The sequence below is a fragment of the Mustela nivalis genome (genome assembly GCF_964662115.1).
Source record: "Mustela nivalis genome assembly, chromosome: 18".
NCBI lineage: Eukaryota > Metazoa > Chordata > Mammalia > Carnivora > Mustelidae > Mustela > Mustela nivalis.
Genome location: NC_139037.1, coordinates 42,380,240 through 42,404,324, shown reverse-complemented (window position 1 = coordinate 42,404,324; position 24,085 = coordinate 42,380,240). Strand labels below are relative to the sequence as shown.

Below are 24,085 nucleotides of genomic sequence, written 5' to 3'. Positions count from 1 at the left end.
CCCTTCCCCTCTCCTTGGTCCTGGAGCTGATGATGTGGAAATCATGAGAAGGAAAAGGGAGAGCAGCAAGACACATGTGTGGAGACTGACCTCTGACACAGAGGGATCACCATACCAGTTCTCGGTGATTACATGAAACTTTACATAAGAAATAAACCACCCTGTTTAAGCCACTATTTTTTTGGTCCCTTTTGTTATAACAGCAAAACATTACAGTAACTAACAAAAGACAAAGAGCAGTTTCATGGGCCCCAGCTATCAGCTAAGCAATTAAGCCTCACCCTGCCCAACCTCTTCTTTACCCAGCCTCCTATTTCATCCTCACCTACCCAGCCACCCCCCGACCCTTCCTATAATCATCATGTCCTCCAACACCTAAGTATCCCGCAAATTTAATGCATGAGTCTCAAAAGTCAATGGCAAGGTGAATAAAATAAAAATGGGCTCAGGGAGAAGGGCCATGGGCACACACAGGAAGAGGCAATGAGTAGGGGAGTTAGTTGGAGCAGGCAGATGCCTTTCCTTGGGTGTCACATCTCATCCAACCCATAGTCTTCTTCGGGAAAGTCCCCCACTATCACAACCGATGGCTTGACGAAGGCGCCGTACTTGGCTTGGCATTCGAAGTAGCGTTTCCCATTCACACTGTAGGGCATGATGGGGGAGGCAGTGGTCAGAAAGGGCCCCAACATGGCTCCCACCCCAGATGCTCACTCACATGCCCTTATATGAATAAGCACACATATGCACACACAGACACGGGCACAGACACACACAGGTGCCCTAATGGGATCACTTTTTACCTGCCATCGTTTTTCCCTAGTGGCTCATCATAGCGGACACCAATCCAATAGCCAGGCTTGAAATCTGTGAGTCCTGCCCAAAGAGGAAAGCCCAATGAAACCCCTGGATACAGCTCACCCCAAATTCATTCCCACCCACTGAGTTTAAAGCCTATCCTGGCAAAAACCTCTCCTTGCTACCACCCAGGGCCACCTCCATCTCCTGCCTGGATGAATATGGTAGCCCCCTTTACTGGTCTCACTGTTCCTAACCTAGATCCCCTATTTACTCAACACCCCAGTCAGAGGAGTCTTTGTAAAAATTTAAAGTAAGTAGCACCGATATCTTGTCCCAAATTCCTCAAAGGCCACCCATCCCATTCGGCATAAAATCCACACTGCTTATGACCAAATGATTTCTTGACAAGGGTGCTGAGACTATTCAATGAGTTAAGAATAGTCTTTTCAGGGTACCTGGGTGGGTCAGTGGGTTAAGCATCTGCCTTTGGCTCAGGTCATGATTTCAGGGTCCTGGGATCGAGCCCCACATTGGGATCTCTGCTCAGCAGGGAGCCTGCTTCCCACTCCCCCATCTGCCTGCTTCTTTGCCTAGTTGTGATCTCTCTCTCTGTCAAATAAATAAAGAAAAAAAATCTAAAAAATAAAAAAAAGAATAGTCTTTTCAACAGATAGTTCTGCGACAACTAGATATCCACACTCAAGAGAAGAAAGTTGGACTCCTAACTCATGTCACACACACAAGCTAACTCAAAAATACATCCAAGGGGCATCTGGGTGGCTCAATGGGTTAGGGCCTCTGCCTTCGGCTCGGGTCATGATCCCAGGGTCCTGATATCGAGCCCCGCATTGGGCTCTCTGCTCTGCAGGGAGCCTGCTTCCTTCTCTCTCTTTCTGCCTGCCTCTCTGACTACTTGTGATCTCTGTCTGTCAAATAAATAAAATCTTAAAAAAAAAAAAAAACACATCTAAGACTCATATACAAAACATAATGCTATAAAACTCCTAGAAAAAATACAGGAGTGAACCCTTATATTAGGCACTGGTTTTTTAGATATAATTCCCAAAGCATAGACAACAAAGAAAATAATAAATTGGATTTCATAAAAATTTTTTTTAACTTTTTTTTTTTTTAAAGATTTTATTTATTTATTTGACAGACAGAGATCACAAGTAGGCAGAGAGGCAGGCAGAGAGAGAGAGAGGAGGAAGCAGGCTCCCCGCTGAGCAGAGAGCCCTATGTGGGGCTCCATCCCAGGACCCTGAGATCATGACCTGAGCCGAAGGCAGCGGCTTAACCCACTGAGCCACCCAGGCGCCCCGGATTTCATAAAAATTTTAAAATGTTCTGCTTCAAAGAACACTATCAAGAAAGTAAAGACAACCACCCAAGTGTGTAAACCTGGCGATTCACAGACCTGTACCCCGGGGATAATAATACATTGTATGTTAATGAAAAATAAAAAATTAAAAAAAAAAGATAACCACCCTACAGAATGAGAGGAAAAAAAATTGGGAGAAAATATCTGTAGATCATGTACTAGATAAAGGAGTTGTATCTAGAATATATAAAGAATTTTACAACTGATGGGCTGCACTGCATCTGGTAAAATTCACATGGTGATCTCCTTACCCTCAGTAACTCGGAATGTGACTGTATTTGGAGACAGGGTCTTCAAAAAGGTGATTAGGTTAAAATGAAGCCATTGGTGGATATAATCGGATCTGATTGGTGTCTTTATAAGAGGAGGAAATTTGGACACACAAAGAGACCCCGGGGATGTGCCTGCACACAGAGGGAAGACCACGTGAGGCAACACCTCCCCCAATCCCCGCAAGAAGGCAGCATCTCAAGCCAAGGAGAGAGGTCTCAGAAGAAACCAAACCTACCAAGGCCTTGGTCTTGGGACTGCCAGCCTCCAGAACTGAGAAACACATTTTTGTCGCTTAAGCCATCCAGTGTGTGGTTCCTTGGTTATGGCGGCCCCCGAAACTAATATACAACTCAACGAAAACTAAATGACCCAGTTAAAAAAAATGGGGGAAGGATCTGAATAGAAAGTTCTCTAAGTAAGACATACGCATAGCTCCTGCATAGCTTCTACAAGGATGGTTGATCTTATTAGCCATCAATGGAATGCAAATCAAACCCACCTGCTGTCGCAGGTCGTACTCACTAAAATGGCTATTATTTTATCATTATTATTTTTTAAGATTTTTCTTTGTTTATTTGACAGACACAAACTGCGAAAGAGGGAACACAAGCAGGGGAGTGGGAGAGGGAGAAGCAGGGTCCCGCCGAGCAGGAAGTCAGATGCGGGGCTCAATCTCAGGACCCTGGGATCATGACCTGAGCTGAAGGCAGTTGCTTAACCAACTGAGCCACCCAGGCGCCCCTAAAATGGCTATTATTAAAAAGACAGACAGGGGCGCCTGGGTGGCTCAGTGGGTTAAGCCGCTGCCTTCGGCTCAGGTCATGATCTCAGGGTCCTGGGATCGAGTCCCGCATCGGGCTCTCTGCTTAGCGGGGAACCTGCTTCCTCCTCTCTCTCTCTCTCTCTCTGCCTACTTGTGATCTCTGTCTGTCAAATAAAATAAATAAAATCTTAAAAAAAAAAAAAAAAAAAAGACAGACAATAAACATGTTGGCGAGGGTGTGCGGAAGCCAGGGCCCTCATACGTGGCTGGTGTGACGATGACCAGGTGCAGTTCCGCAGAGGGTTACACAGAGTGACGCTGTGACCCAGCAGTGCCTATGAAAATCTGTGTCCACACAAAAGCTTATACAAGAATGTCCACAGCAGTATTATTCGTCATAGACAAGACGCTGGAAGGACCCACACATCCATCAACTGAGGAAGGGATACGTAAAATGTGGTATATTCAGTCAACCTGGCATGGGTTGGCTATAAAGAGAAACAAAGCACTGACACATAAAAACCTTGAGAACCCAGTGAAAGAAACCAGTCATGAAAGACCATGTCTTACAGGACTCCATTTATATAAAATGTCCAGAACAGGCAGATCTACAGGGACTATATTGACTAGTGGCGGCCCAGGCCTGGGGCAGTCGAGGTTGTAGAAATGGGGAGTGGCTGCTAATGCTTATGGAGTTTCTTTTTGGGGAGATGAAAATGTTCTAAAATTGACTGTGGTGATGGCCGCACAATTCTGTGAATGTGCCTAAAACCAGGGAACTGTATGCTTTAAGTTTTATGGTATATGAATTATATCTCAACAAAGCTGTTATTAAAAAAAAAACCAAAAAACAAATCCGGGGTGCGTGGGTGGCTCAGTTGGTTAAGGAGCTGCCTTCAGCTCAGGTCCTGATCCCAGGGTCCTGGGATCAAGCCCCAGGTCTGATTCCCTGCTCAGCAGGAAGCCTGCTTCTCCCTCTGCCCCTCTCTGCTGCTTATACTTGCTCGTGCTCTCTAGTAAATAAAATCTTTACCAAAAAAATTAAAACAAAAAAACAAAAAACCCTCAACTACTCTCCACTGTCTTCTAGGTCCTGCATGGTCTGGCCTCACTCCTGCCCTGACCTCACCTCATACCTCTCCCCTCATTTCCTCCCCGAGAGCTGACTTTCTTTCCTGCCTCAGACAGGACCAGCCTGTTCTTGCTCCCTGGTCCTTTGCACCCCCCATGTCTTCTGGCTGGAGCACCCTTCCCTTCACGCTTTCCTCCCCCTAGGAAGCCTCTAGGATCACTCTCCAGGGCGGGTGTGGTGCTGCCTCTCCGCTCACACAGCCCCACCAAGCTTCTCTCCTCCCCCCACCCCCCATCACCTCAGGCCCCTGCCTTCCCCATCTCAGCTCTGACAGTGTACCCTGTGCCTTCACCTCAGAACGGACCCCTCTGGCCTCCTCCATCACAACGCACGATGTCCTGCCTCTGCATCCCACTGCCCTGCCATGAATACTCTGCGCTGTCACTGTCATTGCTGGGTCTGTCCCCCCTGCCGGAGCACAGCCCACCTCAGGGCTGAGCAGAAGGCCTCCGTGGAGCACGTACCTACATACATGACGGTCCCCCGGCGAGGGGGCTGCCCAGGTGCCCGCACCTCACAGCGGCTGCCCACGGGGATGGCGCTGGCCTGGGTCTTCTCCTCATTCAGGCGCTGAGTGGCCTCGGCCTCTTGCTGTGCCCGCTCCTCTTCGTTGTACCGGCCTAGCTTGCTGCGCTTCAGGAAGGAGCGGACTGAGTCTGAGGGTGGGGTGGGGGACAAGGCTTAGACATGGTTTTCCTGGTGTGGCCTCTGGCCTAATGGGATCACCTTCCAGTCACACAGGGCCGACATTCAGAGAGAAAATCTTTTAGGTGTCAGAGGGGTGCCGCCCAAGCCCTGAGTCTCCCACTATAGCCCCGGCTTCTCCCCCAGACCCCTGGGGCTGCCCCACAATCCAGAAACTAAAGGAAGGTGCCTGCCTCCAGTCTTCCCATTACGCCATCTTCCCGTGTTCCTTCAGCATCATAGTCCCTCCATGCGGCCTCTCCTCGTCTTACCCACTACACATTCTGATCCGTTTTGCTCATGCCCCCATGGGACACTATGCTCCCCATGTGAGACCCTTCTACCCCAAACTTCCCTCTCATGCCCCCATCTGCTGGCCCACACTCCCTCACACCTCCCAGCACCCATTCACACCCACCCCCTGTACCCCTCCGAGTCCTATCTGTCCACACACCAACTGCATCCCACGACCTCTACTTGCCATGTTTGTCTGTCCCCACTGCCCCACCACCGACCTCCCCACAGTGTCCCTGTCTTCCCCCGACCTCTGTCCACCCACACAGACCCCTTGTGGCCCCCAGAAGCCCCCATCCATCCCTCTGTGGCTGTACCTTGCCTCTGGTCATAGGCTTCTTGTGAGATCTGGTATTTCTCTACCTTGGACACATCCTCGTACTCCCCAAGGCGGGCACCACTGTGGTCAATGACCTGTAGTGAGGGGAGGGAGGTCAGTGGGGAGCAGGACCTGGCCTGGGAGACTTGGGACGCTGGGGGCAGGGGACTGCACGTTGTAGCATTCCCTGGATTTAAGTCTCTCCATCGGGGAAAGACCACAGTCCTCTAGCCTCACCTTTACCCAGGCCTTCTCTCCTCTCCAGAGCCTAGCAGAAGGGATGAGAAAAGGTGGCCACACTGGCCATCTCCCCTTCTTCCACCCCATCTAAGCCCTCAGAGGCTGGATCTTTCCCAGACAATCCCCCCATGCTGCCACCATCCCCACTGATGGTTCCCAAGGCACTGGAACTAAAGAGCCAAGCTCAGGTCTTGCTCACGAGACTTCTGGGCAGCCCATCTGCCCTCTCTGGGCCTCTGGGACCCGCTAAGCTGGCCCCAAGCTCCACACCGGAAGCATCTCTTCCTGTCCCACCTCCAGTATTCATTCACTCATTGTTGCTATGCTCTTGGCCCCCAGTTGGGCTCTGTGCTGGGTGCTGGGGACACAAGGAGTGCTCCTTCTGCTGGGAGCCCGACCCTCAACAAACACAGGTATCTATTCAACACTGATGATGACAAGATTCTAAGTAGATAAACAACGAGGTTTAGGAGCATGAGAGGGTGGTCAGAGAAGGTTTCTGAAAGGACAGGGTGTCTAAGCCAAGGCCTAAAGGCTGAGAAGGAACAAAAGGCATCCAGTCTTGGGTAGAGAAATCTCCTTAGCCCTTTTTCAGGAACAGCAGGAATGTCATTGTGGCTGGAGTGGAGAGCCAGGGGAGGTGGGAGACACAACAGATCACTGCAGACTTTGGCTTTTACCAGACTGAGATGCAGCCAGGGAGGCTGAGCTGGGAGCGCCCTGACCCTGACTCAGGGCCTCACTGGTGCCTTGTGGCTGCAGGTGGGGAGTAGACTACAGGCACCGCCCCCCCCTTCCCCACCAAGGGCTGCTGTGGGGTCCAGGAGTGAGAGGATGGAGGCTGGGCCAGGGCAGGCGCAGTGGGGGAGGAGAGTGTAGACTGCAGATAGATTCTGGAGGTGGAGTCCATAGCTGACAGACTCGATACAGGTGTGAGGGAAAGAGAGGGGTGAGCAGAGACTGTAAGGTATTAGGCCTGAGTCACTGGGCTAACACAGAGAATAGAAATGGCCCTTTTGGCGAGTATCCAAAATCTATAAAGAGCTTAGCAAACTCAACACCCAAAGAACAAATAATCCAATCAAGAAATGGGCAGAGGACATGAACAGACATTTCTGCAAAGAAGACATCCAGATGGCCAACAGACACATGAAAAAGTGCTCCACGTCACTTGGCATCCGGGAAATACAAATCAAACCCACAATGAGATACCACCTCACACCAGTCAGAATGGCTAAAATTAACAAATCAGGAAATGACAGATGCTGGTGAGGATGCAGAGAAAGGGGAACCCTCCTACACTGTTGGTGGGAATGCAAGCTGGTGCAACCACTCTGGAAAACAGCATGGAAGTTCCTCAAAAAGTTGAAAATAGAGCTACTTTATGACCCAGCAATTTCTCTACTGGGTATTTACCCTAAAGATACAAACGTAGTGATCTGAAGGGGCATGTGCACCCGAATGTTTATAGCAGCAATGTCCACAATAGCCAAACTATGGAAAGAAACTAGATGTCCATCAACAGATGAATGGATAAAGAAGATGTGTTATACATATACAATGGAATATTATGCAGCCATCAAAAGAAATTAAATCTTGCCATTTGCGATGACATGGGTGGAACTAGAGGATATTATGCTTAGCGAAGTAAGTCAGTCAGAGAAAGACAACTACCATATGATCTCCCTGATACGAGAAAGTGGAGATGCAACGTGTGGGGTTTGGCGGGTAGGAAAGAGGGAGACAAACCATGAGAGACTCTTAATCTCACAAAACAAACTGAGGGTTGCCAGGGGAGGGGGCTAGGGAGAGGATGGTGGGGTTATGGACATTGGGGAGGGTACGTGTACCCCTGGGGCTAATAATACATTATATATTTATTAAAAAATAAAAAATAAATAAAAAAAAGAAATGGCCCTTTTCTCTGGTCAGGATCACTAAGAATTTCTATTTTCTGTATTAAGGATCTTATAAATTTGAGGTGGCTATTATTTTAAGCAACGAATACAGGTAATATATTATATATATATATATATATATATATATATACTTAAAAAAACCTGTTTTTAAATAATCTCTGTGTCTAACATGGGGCTTGAACTCATGACTCTGAAATCAAGAGTCACATGTTCTACCGACTGAGCCAGTGAGGCACTTCAAACACAGGTAATATTTATAAACAGAAAAATAATTTAAAACAAATATAAATTCCCCAGAGGCTCCACCTCTAGGAAACCTTCTTCAAATGACCTCAGAAGTTAGCCTGTCTACACCTGAATCCATGTGTGAAAACCTCCTATTTGAGGATACCATGACTCGTGCCTGACCCATCAACCCTCAGCCTGAGGCTGAGGCTGCCCAGGTAGACTTTGGGTAAGTCCAAAGTCTCAGTCCTGTGGGCCCAGCACTACCCTGACCTGCTCCCACTATGATCCAGTCCCCATCACATGACCTGGACTATGGAAGCAGCCCCCTCCCCAGTCTCCCTGCTCCTCCTGTCTACTGCAGTCTGCTCCCCACACACAGTCAAAGGGAGCCTGTGAACACCTGAGTCAGACCTGGACTCCCCTGGTTCAGAGCCCTCCCCTGACTCTCACTTCCCTCTGCCAGAGGATAGGCCACTCTTCAGTCCCTGTACTTACCTGTGCTCCCTTTCACCTCAGTGTTTGCATATGATGTGCCCTTTTCCTGGAGTACTGTTTTCCCTTCCTCAGTTAACTCTTCCTATTCTCCAGGTCTCTGCTCAAGTATCGCCTCTTCCAGGAAGTCCTCCAGGACCTCATTGATAGGTCACGTTCCCCCAGTATCGGCTCTCCCAGCTCTGTGATCTCTTCCTATGTGGCCCTCGTGTCTCTGTTTCATATTTGTTCCTATAAGTATTTAGCTAACCTCTATCTCACACACGGGACAGAACTAAAACAGAGACTGCTTCAGACATGGCTCATAGCTATACCCCTGGCATAACATGGATGCTCAATGAACACTTAAGAGGTAAAAAAAGAACCAGTTCTCTGAGCACAATGACCTCCAGAGTCATGCAAACTGAGGTGAAAATTCTAACTGTAGTTCATCCTTAGGAAAGTAAATTCCATCCTTAAGCTAAGTTTTGTCTTTTGCAAAATGGGGTTAATCACACCATCTTCCAAGTCTTATGGATTCAACTCAGTATCCAACAGTGATTCACTGAGCAACTTCTCTGGACTAGGCATTATTCCAGGTGCTGGAGGAAATGCACAGTATGTCCCAGGGTACTAGGAGCTAAGGACAAAAACGAAGTAAAGTGGAAAAGAGAGGAGATTTAAATTTTATATTGAGATCAGAGATGGCTTCACACCCTCCAGGTGTGAGGAAGGGAGGAATAAGCCTCCCTATAAAAAGGAACCACGCAGGCTCAGTGTATATAGAACTTGCAAAGGCCCTGAGGTGGAGGTCACCTCGGATGCTGGGCTGTCTGAGGAATAAGGGGAGCACAGAGAGGATGTGAGTTGATGCATGCAGAGGTCCTCTGTGTTCCAACTTCTCCCACTGCATCCAGTCTCATCACTCACCCTGACCCACCTCACAATATGCCTCTGTACTCTGTTGCCTCCACCTGGCAGGGCCCTTCCACCCCTTATCCTAAGTTGCCCTTTCCTCATCCCCAGGTCTCAGCTCAGGCATCCCGCCCCTCAGGAAGCCCTTTCTGATACTGCCAGGAGGAGTCAGGTACCTCTCTGGGGGCCCCAGTTCCCTGGCCTTTTCCCAGTCCGGTTTGGACTACTCTGGCTGTCACTGTCCAGTGATGGCTCTGTCTCTCTCCATGCGGGGCTCCATGAGAGGCGGGCCTATTTTGGTTATCACACAGAGCAACCTACAGCAAGTATTTGTTCAATACATAAATGAATGAAGGGGAGGTCTCACGTGGATGCGGCAGCCGTCGTCTACTGGGTAGGAGCCCAGCAGTGCGTCCTCCTGATCCAGCTTGCTGTAGAACTTGTCGTCAGGTCCATACAGCTCCAGTTCCATGCAAGAAGCAGGACTGCCCACCACCAGCTCTAGTTTACACTGCGAGGGGAGCAGTCGGTGGAAGGCTGTCAGCGGCCCCATCCTCTGCCCTGAGGCTCCACTCCTTGCGTTTTTATTTTTTTAAGGTACGTACTTGCAAATTTATGTTTTTTAAAAAAGTAAACCGTACGCCCAACACAGGGCTCGAACTCACGAGCCCAGATGGAGAATCTCCAGCTCTACCAGCAGAGCCAACCAGGTGCCCCTAAGCTCCGCCCCTGTAACAACCATCATCCCATCCCTGTTTCTCCAAGAAACCTACCATTTAGGACCCACCTGGTTATCCCTGGCCACGCCCTATGCAACCTCTGATTTTCCCTTGCTTCGCCCCCAATTTCTGGAATCTCAGGTTCCCTCTGGCCCCACCCCGCCGGGGCCCAGTCACCGCAGTCAGTTCAACCTCGGTAGATCTCTGGCCCCTCCCGGCGTTCGCGAAGCCCCTCCATTTCTTCTTTGCCCCGCCCCCTCAAACCCTACGCCCCGCCCCCCGGACCCCGCCCCCACGGCCACACCTTGAACTCAGCGATGGTGAGGCTGCGACTGTACCGCTTTTCAGAGCGGAAGCTGTTTAGAGAGCTGCTAATGAAAACGGTCACTGTGGGCGCCGACAAGCCCGTCACCTCCATCTCGCCGCGCCGTGCCGGGGTCCGCAGCCCGGTCAATCGCCTCACACCGGCTCCGCAGCCGTCGCCGCCGCCGCTTCTGGGATATCAGCCCCTCCCCCTGCTCCCGATTTAGCCAATCCATGCTCTCCCGCTAGCAGGGTCCGCCAATCGCCACCGTCTCTTTCCCACGCCAGGAAGAGGGCTCTCCCGTAGCCTTGGGTAGGCCCAGCCAATCCTGAGAGGTCTTCCATCGTGCACAGTTCTTCCAATGGCCGCCCGGGAAACGGCCCGGGTGGGCGAGGCCGAAGCCCAGGGGAAGGACTGGCGAGAGCACCCTCGTTTGCGCATGTGCAATGGCCTTCAGCCTGCCCTGCGCCTTGCATATTTCGTAAAGCATCATATTCCTGGCTCTTGAACCCTGCTATTCGACGAACGGGGAAAGCGAGGCTCAGGAGTTGTAAACAATTACCGCAGGATATAAAAAAATTGAAGCAAGTTAATTAGTCGAACCTCAGTGCAGAGAGCCGAGTACAAAGCCCCGTACCAACAGACAGTAGAAGTGCGTAGCTCCGCCCCGTTTTGGCGAAGCCACTAGACTTGACCCTTCCCGCGACCGGTGCCCGGCGGAGCAAGTGCGGAAGGCGTGCTTGGCGGGCAGTGCGTCGCTATGGAACCAGACGGGACCTACGAGCCGGGTTTCGTGGGTATTCGATTCTGCCAGGAATGGTGAGGCTGGGCCTGCGAGTGTGTAGGGGGAGCAAATAATGGCCCCAGTACTGACCTCTGACTTCCCCCTCCCCACAGTAACAACATGCTTTATCCCAAGGAGGACAAGGAGAACCGCATTCTGCTCTACGCGGTGAGCACGAGCTTGCGGAGCCTCCGGTGCTTCCCAGAACGGCCATCTGTTCCTAGTGTGACCCCAACCTACTCCACGTGACCGTTACTCCTTTCACGCCTCCTACGCCTTTTGATCTCGCCTCTTATCCCCCGAGTGAACCCAGTCTCTTGTCTTGCCCATCCCTGAAGTGATTCTCAATATACCCCATTATCCCAACGAGACTCCATGCTCTAGTCATTCCCTCCAGGGAAGACCCAGCCTTCCCCTCCTGTCCCTTCCCTGATCTCTCCATGACCCCCTTCCCGCCACACTCGCCCTCTCCTAGTGCCGGAATTGTGATTACCAGCAGGAAGCCGACAACAGCTGCATCTACGTCAACAAGATCACGCACGAAGTGGAGTGAGTGGCGGCACTAAAGCCTGGGGATGGGGTTTTGGGGTTGGGAGGCTTGGACTGGGCGTAATTATTCACCTTCTGTTCCTTCAGCGAACTGACCCAGATCATCGCTGACGTATCCCAGGACCCCACGTTGCCGCGGACCGAGGACCACCCGTGCCAAAAGTGAGCACGCTGTTGGTACTGGGGATGGAGTGGCTCGTCCTCACTGGGTGAAGGAGGGACGGGTATGGTTGGCTGAATGGCTGACTGTCCTCCCAGGTGTGGCCACAAGGAGGCGGTGTTCTTCCAGTCACACAGTGCCCGGGCCGAGGTGAGTGGCTGGAGGAAGGCTTTCTGTGGGTCCCAGGGTTGGTCCTCCCTGGGGGCAGGGATACCAATATTGGGGGCACCCTTACCAGTGGGGAGGGCCCCTTTGCCTATTATCTTGGGGTGCGGGTCTGCTGGATGGAGGTTCCGGTGTTGCACCATTCCATAGTACCTTCCTAACCGCGCACCCTTTCTGCCAGGACGCCATGCGCTTGTACTATGTGTGCACGGCCCCACACTGTGGTCACCGCTGGACCGAGTGAACTGTCCTCTCCCGAGTGTAATAAATACTGCGTTCTGTGCGTGCGTTTCCTGTGTTTATTTGCCCCTCGTGGGTTGTGTGAGATGCACATTGTCAAGCAGCACGATGTAGGGCCCGGTGCTGCAGGTACGCGTCTGGCCTAGAGCAGGTGAAGCCACAATCCTCACATACATGCAGCTTCTCCCGGCGCTCCCGGTAAGCGTAGCTGGCCGGCTGCCCGTGCACCTTGGCAAGATGAGCTTCTAGGGAGCAGCGCTGTGTAAATGCTTTCCCACAAGCTCCACAGCGGAATGGCCGGATCCCTGCAGAAGGGCAGAGGGAGAGGACAGACAGGGCAATGGCCTCCAAACCAAAGTCTCTCACTTTGCCCTCCAGGAGCATTCCCACATTCCTGCTCTAAGTTGTTCAGACTCTGCCTGTGTCCGTCCCATAAACACAAACACTGGAAACTCCACAGCCCGGGCATCTCTTTCCCATTTAATTCCAGACCCTGCTGGGGCCCAGCAGCCCTGCCCCTGCCCCTCCTTACCGGTGTGCGTTCTCATGTGGCGCTTGAGGTCGAAGGCATCATGAAAGCCCTTGCCACAACAGCGGCACACGTGGCGGCGTGCAGGGCTGTGGCACTTGAGGTGCCGAGTCAGCATGCGCTGCAGGGGGAAGGCCTTGGGGCAGAGTGGGCAGCCCAGGGTCCCCGGGCCCCTGGGAGTGGAGGCCAGACTGTCCTGCATGGGCTGTGGGAGGGACATGGGAGTTAGACTCCCCAGTTGGAGCAAATACAATCCCTGGAACTGGGAACCCAGGAGGTCCGAGAAGGCCAGAGACTGCTATTTATGTGTGCAAAGGCTTTCCCTGACCTTTCCCTATTGCCTTGACCTTGATTTCTATTTCTCCATGTTACATCTTCCAACGGATTTTTCTAATTTTATTGTCTATCCCTGTAGCCCCCACCAGATTAAAAGCTCCAGGAAGGGGACGCCTGGGTGGCTCAGCTGGTTAAGCAGCTGCCTTCGGCTCAGGTCATGATCCCAGCGTCCTGGGATCGAGTCCCACATGGGCTCCTTGCTCAGCGGGGAGCCTGCTTCTCCCTCTGCCTCTGCCTGCCATTCTGTCTGCCTGTGCTCGCTCTCTCCCCTTCTCTCTCTCTGATAAATAAATAAAATCTTTAAAAAAAAAAAAAAATAAAAAAATAAAAAAAATAAAAGCTCCAGGAAGGATGGAATTTTTGTCCTGGTAAATATCCATTGCCTAGAACACTTACTGCCTTTCAACACATACTGAAATAGTCCCAATTGCATTTATATTCGGGCTGATACTTCCCTTCTTCCAGGACATGCACAGCCGAAAATCCCTTCTGAGAAGCCCCTGTCTTCCCCCATGGTGCTCCTGTCACCTTTTCTGACTTGCCATAAAGCAGTTCACCATCCACTTGACTTGAATTTTGTTCTGCCCCACTAGACAGAGGGATCTTGGGGTAGGAACTGTGACTGCCCACCCTAAGGAAATGGGGCCTGGGATGAAGCCTACGGGGTGCTCTATTAAGAAAGGAAAGGCATTCCCAGCAGAGAGAATAATACGTGGAAAGGTCCTGAGGTTGGAGGGGCATATGCAATGGGTTCAGGAAGTAGGGGGCAGTGAGGTTCTGTTGAGGCTGAGAGCGGGCAGGGGTGAAACTGAGCAGGGTCTTGTGGTCCAGCTGCAGACTTACCGCTACCCAAGAGTCCCCGAGGCCAGAAGACTGGTCTGCTGGTGGGCCCCGCTGGTTGCTGCAGTCTGAGGAGAGAAGCCAGCCGGTGATGCTTTGTGTCTCACCTACCCCTCACCTCAAGTCCCAGTGAGGGGCCCACCTGGGACATAGGCATCTCCCCGGAGCTGATCAGGCAGGTGGCCCCAGTTGGGTGGCTGTGGACGCCGACTCCTGACCAGGAAGGCACGGGGCATCACCTCCAGGAATGGTGATATGGCCCCACGCAGATGACTGCCTCTTCCACCTGCAGTCACGCCTCAGCCTCAGCCCCGGATGACTAGAGGGAGGAGGGAGCCCTGCGGAGCCTTATTCTCTCCATGCAAATTTTGTGACCAGCCCAGGGAGCTGACATAGCTGGCTCTAGTTACTCTGCCATGGGACCACCATTCCTCCCCCTTCTCCTAAACCAGGTTCCTGAGGACACTCGCCGGACACCAGGGGTGGCTAAGCACTAGGACCCACAAGAACCTTAAGCAAGGGCAAGACTGGAACCTAGACAGCTCCTGGAAGTGCAGGGAGGCTGTCTTCTCAGTAGCAGCAGGGCCAAGGACCTGAGGGTCTGTTTGCCAGGCAAATCAGTTACCAGCCGGACATCCAGCAGCCTGCTTGGTTATTCAAATCACAGCAGCTGTCTGAGGAAGCGAGGGTGAGGAGTGGCTGTGATTGCTTGCTCCAGAGGATGGAGGGACAGCAGGGTGCAGGAATGAAGGACAACGGGGCTGAATGTAGACTATGCATCTTCCAACAGGAAGCTCTACCTCTCTGATTTTCAGATGCCCAGAGCTGACGTTCAGCCACACTGTACACACCTTGGTGTAGCAGGTATTAAAATGCTGGTGACGTTCAGCCACACTGTACACACCTGGGTGTAGCAGGTATTAAAATGCTGGTGTGTTCATAGTCCAGCTCCTAGTGATTGCCTGGGACACCACTTCCCCACTCTTCCACAGTCCAGGAGCCAAAAAGGGTCACCTGAAACCACCAGAGGCTCCCAGAACCCCACCATTCAAGTGAGTCTGTGTTCTAGATTGGTCATTGTCTGACCTCTGAACCGGTAGTTACGGATTTTGAACATTCTCTGTGCGTTACTTCCTCTTGCTTATCCAGTCAGCCACTTCTTGAGCTCCAGCAATGGGCCAGGCCTAGCTCAGCACTAAGAATGAACATGTAACTTAGCCCACAGGGGAGAGATACCAGTGACGCACAGAACAACCAAGGCAGACACACTGGGTCCTCTCTACCAGCCCACCCTCCTCTTGTACCCAGAACCCAATTTTGTTGGAACAGCGATATGGCCAGGAGAGATGGTTGGTCCAAGCGAATCAAAGCAATCTCCATTCTTCTTGCCTGCAAATGCTCTGAAAGGGGAAGCATCTGCCAAGGTTTATTAGCACCTTTTTTACTGACCTGGTGGCTGTCCTTCTTTGAGCCTTTGCTCCCAGTTGGGTGAGGGTGTGCTGCCGAGTGCTGGAATGGCAGCTGAGGGAATGAGCTGGAGGGTGGAACTCAGCCTCAGAGGGTAGCAGAGCAGGAACATAATCAAGACTAACACACGTCCCTGCAGCGTGGCCCCCATGAGCCAGCCGTTTGCTATTTGAGCTTTGAAGGCTTAATTATGATATGGGGTGGGAGGAGGGGTACAGTCCACAAGGGAAAGGCTCAAGAGGGTTCTCTGGGTGTTCAGGAGCCTGGATGCCAAGCCTTGGCACAGAGATCTTTGGTGACTGTGGCCAGGCAATTCAGGGACAAAGAGAGCAGTTCCCCAGGGATAGGTCACCTGTAGGGCGGGGCAGGGGGAGGGACTCTGAGAAATAAACAATACTGGGCATCACCTCAAATACCAAAGTCAATGGAAATTGTGTTGTGAATAGTTCTTGGATTTAAATGTCATGAAGCAAAAGGGCCCTGCCCCTTGAACCCCATTCTTCCTCCCATTTCCTCTCTTACCCTTTCTCCTCACTCCATTCCTTCCATATGTTTGATCCCCCCAGTGGGGTGTTTGCACAGGCTGTTCTTTCTGCTCGGATACCTTCCCAGTAAGTCCACGTGACCTGTGCCTTCTGTTGGGCCTCAGCTCAAATGTCACCCCACAAAGACCTTCCCCTGGCTTATCCAACCAGCACAGTGAACTCCCACAGCTTACCTACAGATACTGTTTTGCCATTTTGCTTTCTAGAAAGCTAATAACATGCGGGCAGATGCTTTGCTTGTTTTGTTCCTCTCCCTACCCCTGGCAACAGACAGGTACCCGGCAGGATTTTTCAAATGGCACGATTTGTTGTGATGTGTGTCAATGTTTCCAGAGACAGCAGAGGGCCCTCCCCTGCCAGCTTCCTTTTTATAGAGAATTGGGACAGTGGGGGCTTTTGTGGTCACAAGAGTGGTCACAGTTCTTGGCAGACATACCACATGGCTAGATGCCTGCTGCCTGGGGAAGCTGGTACCACAGCTGGGAGCTCATGGGGTGAATCTGGATAGAATCCCGCTGGGGAGAGAATTCCTTGTCCCAGCTGCTGGAGGGTCTGGGCACACTGCCTGATTATCCAGTCAGTGAGCTTGCTGGGTTCTCCTTTATTTCCACTGCTGCAGGTGGGGACAAAAGTCTGGACCTCATAGGATCCAACCTGGGCTTGGCCTGGGGGCCACGAACCAGTGGGCAGTGTGTGCCCTGGGAGCCAGGGTCTGGCACATAGTGATGGCAGTGGATCTTGTGGGTTCTTGGGCACCAGTAAGGGGGCAGGGAGGAAGGGCTGGCCCCTCCTTGGGAAAATAGCTGGGCCCCCCTGGGCAAGGACCCCAGCTGACTCCAGAGCAGCTCTGTGGGGATGGACGACATGGGATCCAGGTGTTGGGATCGTCATTATTGCAGTTCCCAAATTTCTTGGGAATGTTGGTTCCACTGATGGAGTCCTGAACAAGACAGGCGCTGGGGCTGATGTCCCCCAGGTGAGACAGGAAGAGGAAGAGCAGGTGAGGGTACAACATTAGGTGGCCAACACCTGCTGCATACAGATGTCATCCCTTCCAAAGTTCATCGACCCACGTTCCCCAAGCTGGCCCAACACAACACTGCTGTCCACCCTCCTTCCCCAGCATCCATGTGAGGGGGCCCTGTGCAGGCACCCCAAGAGGCACCAGGAACCATTCCTCTAAGCTGTCGGTTTATTTGCTTAAGACACCTAGTTCTTCCGAAGCAGCAGGGATGTTGTGGAGAGGGGGCTGCCGGCCCTCAGTCTCCCCGTGCCTTCCTCCGCACGGCCTGCACCAGCAGCTCTGAGTAGTGTTCCAGCAGGGCGTGCAAATCTGGGCTGGCCAGGGGGCACAGCGTCGTTGGAGAGGGGGCACCCGGGCTGCGCTGGGCCTGGGCCACGTCAGTCCCAACCAGCCAATCACTGGCCTCTAACTGGTTACGGATCCAAAGAAAGGTAGAGGCCAGCTCGGCCTGTGCCTGCCGCTGCTGGTCAGTGCTCACAGGGTCACTGGAGACCATCTGCAAGGGGGTACCAAACTTGTCAGGGGCCACCCAGCCCCAGCAGCCCAGGGGAGCCGCCCAGCCCTCTCCTCTGGCCCCAGGGCTGCACTCACCAGGTGGTAAAGGTCCAGGGCTTCTTGGAAGGCAGTCTGCAGTCTGTGCACGACGGTGCTCACGCTGCTCAGTTCAAGGGGAGCTGGAGGCAAGACCCTGGCCGGCACCCCAGGCTCCTCCCAGTGTCCAGGGCTGCCCTGGACCAGACTGAGGGTATCTGGGGCTAGAGGGGAGGGAATGAGAAAGACACCTCCACTTTTTAGCTGATCTAAGAGAGGCTAGAGTGGCCGGGCTGATCCCAACGGCTGTCCCTCTGCCTGGAAGGCTTCCCTCAGTCCCCTAAGGCTCACTTCCTTCCCACTCTGTTAAAATGCCCCCTACTCCTTGAAGCCTTTTCTCATTATCCTGCTTAAAACTGTAACCACTGCCCCCCTCCCCCACTCCCTAAACCCTTTCTCTTATTTCTGTCCTTAGCACATACACCTTTGGGATACTCTTAACACTTTGCTTTCCATTTAGTCTGGCCATCTCCCCACTGAAAGTGTCCACTCTTTGTAGTCTTGTTGACGACCATGCCCCATGTGCCCAGGGTCTAGAACAAAGCCCAACACATAAGTGCTCACTAAATATCTAAATGAACCAACAAACAAATAAATGAATGGAGCAACCCCTGTGACCAGATCAAGGGGCCACCTTTGGAGCTAAGCCAGCTGTACATGGGAAGGCCTGGGGGACAGTCCCTTGCCGCAAGAGTGGTACTTACAAGAGGTGGGCTCCAGGAAGGAGTTGACACTGCCAGGGACTCCAGGCCTGGCCTCTGGAAGTGGGGTGCTATTGGGGTGGGCAGGGGTGTTGAGGGGCCCAGGGACCAGGAGCCTTGGGAGGAAGGTGGAATTGTGGATCTTCAGGGAGCTTGCGTCCACGGGGCTGGGGACTGGGAAGGTGGCTGTTGTGACGGTGACACTGGGCTGGGTGGCTGCAGATTCCAGTGGGGGAGAGGGCAGCAAGAGCTTGTCACAGATGCTTGACAGGGTCAGCCTCAGGCTGGCCCGGGCCTCGTGGTTGCCCCAGGACGACAAGGCAGGTTCTCGGCTCTCGCTGTTAGAACTGGGTGCTGCCATGGTGGGGATGGCCTGGAGCTCCTGACCCAAGGACACCAGGTCCCCCATGGAGGAGGGCCGGTGGAGGGGCCTGGCCAGCTCAGCCAGGACAGGGCCCTCACTGTCCTCGAGGGAGATGCTGCGTGACATCTTGGCACGGGAGCTGGCTGTGGTCTCCATGTAGGGGTGGGTGGAGGGGCTGTGGACACCTTGAGCCAGGCCTGGAGTGGGAAGCGCTGTGGGCGTCGAAGGCTTCCCGTCAGTGGGCAGTGCTGAGGAGGACGGGGCACAGGGTGCCCGGCCTGGGAGGCAGGGGGCTGTAAAGGAAGTGGTCAGTTCACTCTCACAGCCCAGGCACAGAGCCGATAGATGGGGGCCCTCCCCAGGTTGCTTCGGGGTCTGAGGGGACACTGCCCATCCTTGCTGCCCCATGGTTCTGATGGGCATCCAGGGCCATTTGTCTGCCTGCGGGGGGCGGGCACTCACTCAGTGGACACCAGGCCTCCAAGGTCTCAAGGGGCTCCTCAGCCTTTTTCCCAGCAAGGACCTGCATGCACAGCCATGAGGTGAGGACAAAGCCTCCAGGCTCCCAGCCCCAAGTCCTGAGGGAGGTGGTCCCAGTACTCACGTTGGTCCTTCCTGGGGAGGTGTAGCCAGTGCCTGCTCTCAGAGGCTCTGCTCTGGACTGGCTGCCCCCCAGCTCCGTGAACTTGACCTCTGGAGACTTTACCAGGTGCAGGGGCAGCTGGGGAGGGAAGCTGTGGGTGAACCTGTGGGAAGGAAACCAGGCAGTCATTGCTGTCCTGAGGGTCCCTGAGGGGATGCAGCCCCACCCTGGGGGATAGAGAGAGATGGGGGTGGAGTGAGGGTTCACCCGCTCTCACCTGGATGTCTTCTGGAGGCGTGAAAGGAACTGGGCAGAGATGCTCAGCCGGGGATTGAAGAAGTCCTCGGTCTCTGAGGCCTCCAAGTCTCTCAGGGATCCATGAAAGAGTTCTAGAAGATGACCAGGGAGCCCTCAGAATCCCTCCAGCCACCCAGCTCTGGGCCCAGGAAGGCAGCCACCAGCAGGTGGATCCCCAGAAACACCGTCAACAAACCACACATGCGCCCGGGGAGCAAACACAGCAGGGAGAGGAGCCTGCACGGCTCAGTCCTTACAAGAAAATGTAAAGCCTTCCTACCACCTTTGCCAGCCCTGCAAGAAAGCCCTACCCGAGACACCCACGCCGTGCCCAGCACTGGCTGGCCTGCCCTGGCAGGGCCCTACCCTCGGGGTGAGCGTCGGTGAGCGTCTCGAAGTGGTGGCGCAGGAACTTCTCCTGCTCAGGGGTCTGGGGCAGGGAGCCGTTGGGTATGCCTGGCACCTCGGGCTGGGATAACTCTTCTGTGGTACCTGGGCATCCTGGGGAGAGGTGAAGGGAGGAGAAGGGGGTGAGGAGAGAATTGTCAACACCGTGAGTCACAGCAAACGCCCAGACAAAGACGCCAGACACTTAACAATGGAGAAAACTGGACTCGCCCATCACACACCCTGTTACCACTAGACCGAGGAAAAGCTAATGGCTCCACCTTCTGGGCAAGGAAACGGAGGCTTAGTGGGCACTAAGTGCGGGGCTGATGTGGGGAAAGTGGTTATCTAGCACGACCATCCCCTAGTGAGTCCCATGCACCATCTTCTCACATCTGGGCCCTGCTCACCTGGCGTGGGGGGCATCATCATGTCAAAACGAGGATCCGGGGCTGGCCGTGGAGGGGGGGACTGGATGGTGGTGAAGCTGCACTCCAAGTCGGCCTCAGATTCTCCCGAGTCTGGAGGGGCAGAGCGCACTCTCACTGGGGGAGTCAGGTAGGTGGCTCAGGGTCCCGGGGCTTCAGTTTTCCCAATCTGGAGAATGGGAGTAATGATACCCACTCTCCATTTTTATGGACCAGCAAGTTTACACTTCGAGGAAGTGGCAGAGCTGGGCTCCTGCCGGTAGAGCAGCTGGGCTCGAGAACCCTCAGGTCACAGCAGGGACCATGTCTGCCTCCGAGATAGACTCTGAGTTTTAGGGAGACTGAGTCAGGATCACTATTAATACCCAGAAAGGGGCTTTGGCTGGACAAACAGACTACTGCGGGGTCTCTGCCTGCTGCCACTCACCCTCAGGTGGGCCCTGATCCTTCGGGCCGATGGAGGAGACTCTGAGGTAGGAGTCACCTTGCTGGTCTCTGGGCTCCCCCTCGATGTCCTTTGTGCTGTACTCACTGCAGTGCCAGGGAGGGTGGGGCGAGGGAATGAGAACATGCTAGGTAGTAAGCAGCTGGCATGCACCTCGCCGAGGCCTTAGACATGTGTGCCCTGGTCCTGTTGAGCACTGCCTCGCCTCGCCTCCCTCCTGCAAGAGCTCCCTGCAGGGCCAGGCTCCTGTGTCACCCGGCTTTACTGCTCCACCCCACTTCTGCAGGCCCACGGCAGTTCTTCCAACGCCTTAAGGCTTCCCCTGGTGCATAGGACACCCACCTGTCTGCCCCTGTGACCGTCACCTCCGCCTCCAGGGAGTAAATGATGAGCTCGCTGTCCTCGGAGGACTCCCTCTGTAGGGGCAGGAAGGAGGGATGCCCACAGCCAACCTCCTGGGGACTCTCCGACTGTGGGGTGAAGGGGGCACAGCCATTGGAGGCGGCCTGGCAGCCAGGGCCCCCTGCAAGCTGCCAGTTGTGCTGCCGACACCCACGGTAACAGGAAAGACAGGCTGGGCCCTCACGGTGAGCCAGGGCCTCGGCCAAGTGACATGCTCATCCCGAGCTCATTCTGCACTCCTCCGTCATGACCATCGGCCAGCTCCTTACGGGTGAGGCTCCGACCCTCCAAGAGTCGATCCGTATGACGTTCAAGAATAGACAAATGAATCCTTGGCAAGAGGCCAGAAGGCTGGTTACCTCAGGTGGGAGTACTGATTAGGAGGGGCACAAGGGGGTCTTCCAGGAGATAGAAAATACTTGATGTTTTGGCTTGGGTGGGGGATACTTAGATGTATACAGAGGGAATCGTCAAGCTGTATACCTATGATTGGTACACACAAGTGTATGTGTGTATTTCACAATAAAAAGGATAGTTTATACAGTAGAATAAAAAATAATTTTGTTTGGACAATAACAGAACAAGAGCTGAAGTTGCCTCGGCACTTCTGAGGGCCCAGGCCCTATTCTTGGCGCTGGATTCCTGTCAAAGCCCTCTGAGGGCTTTCTTTTTATGCCCATTTTTTAGAAATTCACCCCCCTCCAGGTTTTTTTTTTTTTTTTTTAAATGACCATTTCTTTTCTGAAAGCAGAAGCCTAGGGAAGCAAGTCTTCTGGCAAGTCTCACACAGCAGAGAAGGGTTAGGACCCGGGCTCTACTTGCTCAAATGTCCCTCCCTGTCCCCTCAGCCAGCCACCTGGAACCCAGCTCCCAGGGAAGTCTCACTTGCACCAGAGGCAGGGGCCTCACTCTCCTTCCCTCCACCATGTCATGTAATTATCTCGCACCTCTAGAGTGAGACACTCAGCTCGATTTCCAAAATGAGACTGCCAAAGCCCCAAGTCCTGGGTGGGCAGTTACAGTGCGGGGACTGTGGGCTGGGCTGGGGCGGCCCGTACCTCACTCAGTATGGCTGCCAGGCTCTGGGGCTCCACTGTATCCAGAATCGAGTTCTCCAGGCTCTCGGGCTTCATGGGGGTGAAGTAGCAATCCAGGTCCCGGGCATCCAGGATGGTCTTGAGGGGCTCCTGGTCAGCCCGCTCTGCCCAGCGGCCGTGTGGCTGGTAGCTGCGCTTGGCATGGAAGGCTGAGCCATCTGCCACGTCATCGTCCCCTAGCTGAGGGTGACAGGGGATGGTCAGGCAGCTAGCCAAGAGCTCACCAACTCTGAAGGGAGCCAGGGACTCTGCATGGACTCCATCCAGTCTCTTGGCTTTAAACACCACTCAGCAACAGCCTCCAGAGAAATGTCTCCAGCCCGAATCTGTTAAATTCCAGACACGCATGTGCAACTACTCTATACTATACAGATCCTTAGTGATATTTGAAAGCGAACATGTTGAAAGTAACTCCTGATCCCCACAGATCGGCTCCTCCTAAAGCCTTATTCTCACCTGTTGCTCAGGCCCCAACACCTTGAGGTTGTCCTTCATTCTTATACTGTCCCTCAGACTCCACACTGCATTTCTTCAGCAAATTCCCTCACCTCTGCCATCCAAACACATCCAAGATATGGCCACTTCTCCAACCCTGGTCCTGCCCAGTGTTGCCTCCACGTAAGACTATGGCTTGAGAGACAGTGGAGGGTGTGTGCTTAAGATCTCAGCTCTGGAGCTATCCATGTCTTTGAATTCCTAGCTGTGTGACTCTGGACAAGTTACTTAACTTCTCTGGGCCTCAGCTTCTCCATGTGTGAAATAGGGATATGAGAAGCTCCTGGGGATTAAGTGAGATAATACATATAAAATACTTAGAAGAGAGCCTACAGAGTAAGGTGCTGTGCATATTTGTTGAAGGGAATCCCATCTGTAGCAATCACAGATAAGGGGAAGTTTAGGGTCTTGAGAGACCTGGTCTTCAGGGGAGGGGATGGCAGGGAGGATTTCCCTGAGGAGCTGACAGGGTCTGATCTGAGGACTGACGCTGTTACTGAAATAAATCGTCCAACCTCGGGGGTAGAATTCTGAGCCAGCTTCGAACCCACTGGTTCCTAGCCTGCCCCTCTGCTAAGTAACAATCAATCATTCGATTCTAACATCATCTTCTTTCTCTCACATGCAATCATTTGGTTCCACCTTCAAAATCTATGCAGTCTCCTACCTCTCTTGCCTGCATGATCCCAACAGTCTCCTCCCAGGACCCCCGCTTGCCCCTCATGTTCACACTTGATGCTACACCATGACCTTCCTCAGCTCAGAGCCCTCGCTTGCCTCCATCTCACTCGGTGCCAGGGGCAAAAATAAGTGGGGTGGACAATGAGGAGTGTTTAGGGAACACACCATAGCCCACACGGTACCACACCATCTGTCCCCCGTCCCCTCTCTCCCCAACCCTGCCCCTCATTCACCCTCAACCCAGGCAGCTGGGCCTCCTTGTACCTTTTTGAACATGCTAATAGGCACAGCCCTGCCTCACGGTCTCTGTCTTGCATACTGCTCTTTTCCAGGAACATTCTTTCCCAGGAACTGCACTTCTCCCTTGCTTCAACTCTGCTCAAGTATCACCTACCCAGTGAGGCTTTTTCTGTTTATCCTAAAATTGTTGTCCCCTTTCCCTAATGCTTATTATATTCCTTCTCAATTTTTTCCCTCCAAAGCACTTATCAGCTCCCAAAATACTATACAACTCACTGATGTGGATACTGTC

The 24,085-nt window shown here is 53.1% G+C and overlaps 4 protein-coding genes across 5 annotated transcripts in view; 1 reads left to right on the top strand and 3 right to left on the bottom strand.

Moving 5' to 3' along the window:
* Window positions 1–376: 376 nt before the first annotated feature.
* TBCB (tubulin folding cofactor B) lies at window positions 377–10,906 on the bottom strand. 2 transcript variants are annotated; one of them, XM_082708815.1, is made up of 6 exons: window positions 10,444–10,906; window positions 9,788–9,931; window positions 5,646–5,742; window positions 4,815–5,006; window positions 804–876; window positions 377–645 (listed from the first exon to the last, which is right to left on the bottom strand). In XM_082708815.1, the coding sequence occupies exons 1-6, from the start codon at window positions 10,555–10,557 to the stop codon at window positions 531–533; spliced, it is 735 nt and encodes a 244-aa protein (XP_082564941.1). In that variant the 5' UTR covers window positions 10,558–10,906; the 3' UTR covers window positions 377–530. The 2 variants fall into 2 exon arrangements, with proteins under 2 accessions (XP_082564941.1, XP_082564942.1); XM_082708816.1 differs by lacking the exon at window positions 10,444–10,906 and adding an exon at window positions 10,208–10,399.
* Window positions 10,907–10,942: 36 nt separating this feature from the next.
* POLR2I (RNA polymerase II subunit I) lies at window positions 10,943–12,384 on the top strand. The gene is made up of 6 exons (XM_082708818.1): window positions 10,943–11,262; window positions 11,341–11,395; window positions 11,703–11,776; window positions 11,864–11,938; window positions 12,035–12,086; window positions 12,283–12,384. The coding sequence occupies exons 1-6, from the start codon at window positions 11,204–11,206 to the stop codon at window positions 12,343–12,345; spliced, it is 378 nt and encodes a 125-aa protein (XP_082564944.1). The 5' UTR covers window positions 10,943–11,203; the 3' UTR covers window positions 12,346–12,384.
* On the bottom strand, window positions 12,378–14,972 carry OVOL3 (ovo like zinc finger 3). The gene is made up of 5 exons (XM_082708817.1): window positions 14,951–14,972; window positions 14,189–14,332; window positions 14,050–14,114; window positions 12,874–13,075; window positions 12,378–12,646 (listed from the first exon to the last, which is right to left on the bottom strand). Exons 2-5 carry the CDS (start codon window positions 14,280–14,282, stop codon window positions 12,438–12,440), a joined length of 570 nt encoding a protein of 189 aa, XP_082564943.1. The 5' UTR covers window positions 14,283–14,332; window positions 14,951–14,972; the 3' UTR covers window positions 12,378–12,437.
* A 1,667-nt stretch (window positions 14,973–16,639) lies between these two features.
* Window positions 16,640–24,085, bottom strand: part of WDR62 (WD repeat domain 62) — a 44,449-nt gene continuing 37,003 nt past the window's right edge. The window contains exons 22-32 of the mRNA XM_082708814.1: window positions 22,339–22,557; window positions 21,221–21,348; window positions 20,861–20,964; window positions 20,416–20,526; window positions 19,985–20,119; window positions 19,599–19,710; window positions 19,343–19,484; window positions 19,201–19,261; window positions 18,378–19,031; window positions 17,674–17,837; window positions 16,640–17,578 (exon numbers count right to left, since the gene is read on the bottom strand). Of these exons, the coding sequence (XP_082564940.1) occupies window positions 17,318–17,578; window positions 17,674–17,837; window positions 18,378–19,031; window positions 19,201–19,261; window positions 19,343–19,484; window positions 19,599–19,710; window positions 19,985–20,119; window positions 20,416–20,526; window positions 20,861–20,964; window positions 21,221–21,348; window positions 22,339–22,557 (2,091 nt within the window). The 3' untranslated portion in view covers window positions 16,640–17,317. The remainder of the gene's footprint in view (window positions 17,579–17,673; window positions 17,838–18,377; window positions 19,032–19,200; window positions 19,262–19,342; window positions 19,485–19,598; window positions 19,711–19,984; window positions 20,120–20,415; window positions 20,527–20,860; window positions 20,965–21,220; window positions 21,349–22,338; window positions 22,558–24,085) is intronic.

Coding starts and splice junctions, on each gene's coding strand:
- TBCB (XM_082708815.1), bottom strand. CDS start 10,557: ATGGAGGTGACGGGCTTGTCGGCGCCCACAGTGACCGTTTTCATTAGC. Junction 5,743..9,787: donor ACGACGGCTGCCGCATCCAC/GTGAGACCTCCC, acceptor CCCTCACTACAG/GTCATTGACCACAGTGGTGC. Junction 646..803: donor CTAGGGAAAAACGATGGCAG/GTAAAAAGTGAT, acceptor CATGCCCTACAG/TGTGAATGGGAAACGCTACT.
- OVOL3 (XM_082708817.1), bottom strand. CDS start 14,282: ATGCCCCGTGCCTTCCTGGTCAGGAGTCGGCGTCCACAGCCACCCAAC. Junction 13,076..14,049: donor TCGGGGACTCTTGGGTAGCG/GTAAGTCTGCAG, acceptor TCCCTCCCACAG/CCCATGCAGGACAGTCTGGC. Junction 12,647..12,873: donor CCACATGAGAACGCACACCG/GTAAGGAGGGGC, acceptor GCCCTTCTGCAG/GGATCCGGCCATTCCGCTGT.
- POLR2I (XM_082708818.1), top strand. CDS start 11,204: ATGGAACCAGACGGGACCTACGAGCCGGGTTTCGTGGGTATTCGATTC. Junction 11,396..11,702: donor ACCGCATTCTGCTCTACGCG/GTGAGCACGAGC, acceptor GCCCTCTCCTAG/TGCCGGAATTGTGATTACCA. Junction 11,777..11,863: donor AAGATCACGCACGAAGTGGA/GTGAGTGGCGGC, acceptor CTGTTCCTTCAG/CGAACTGACCCAGATCATCG.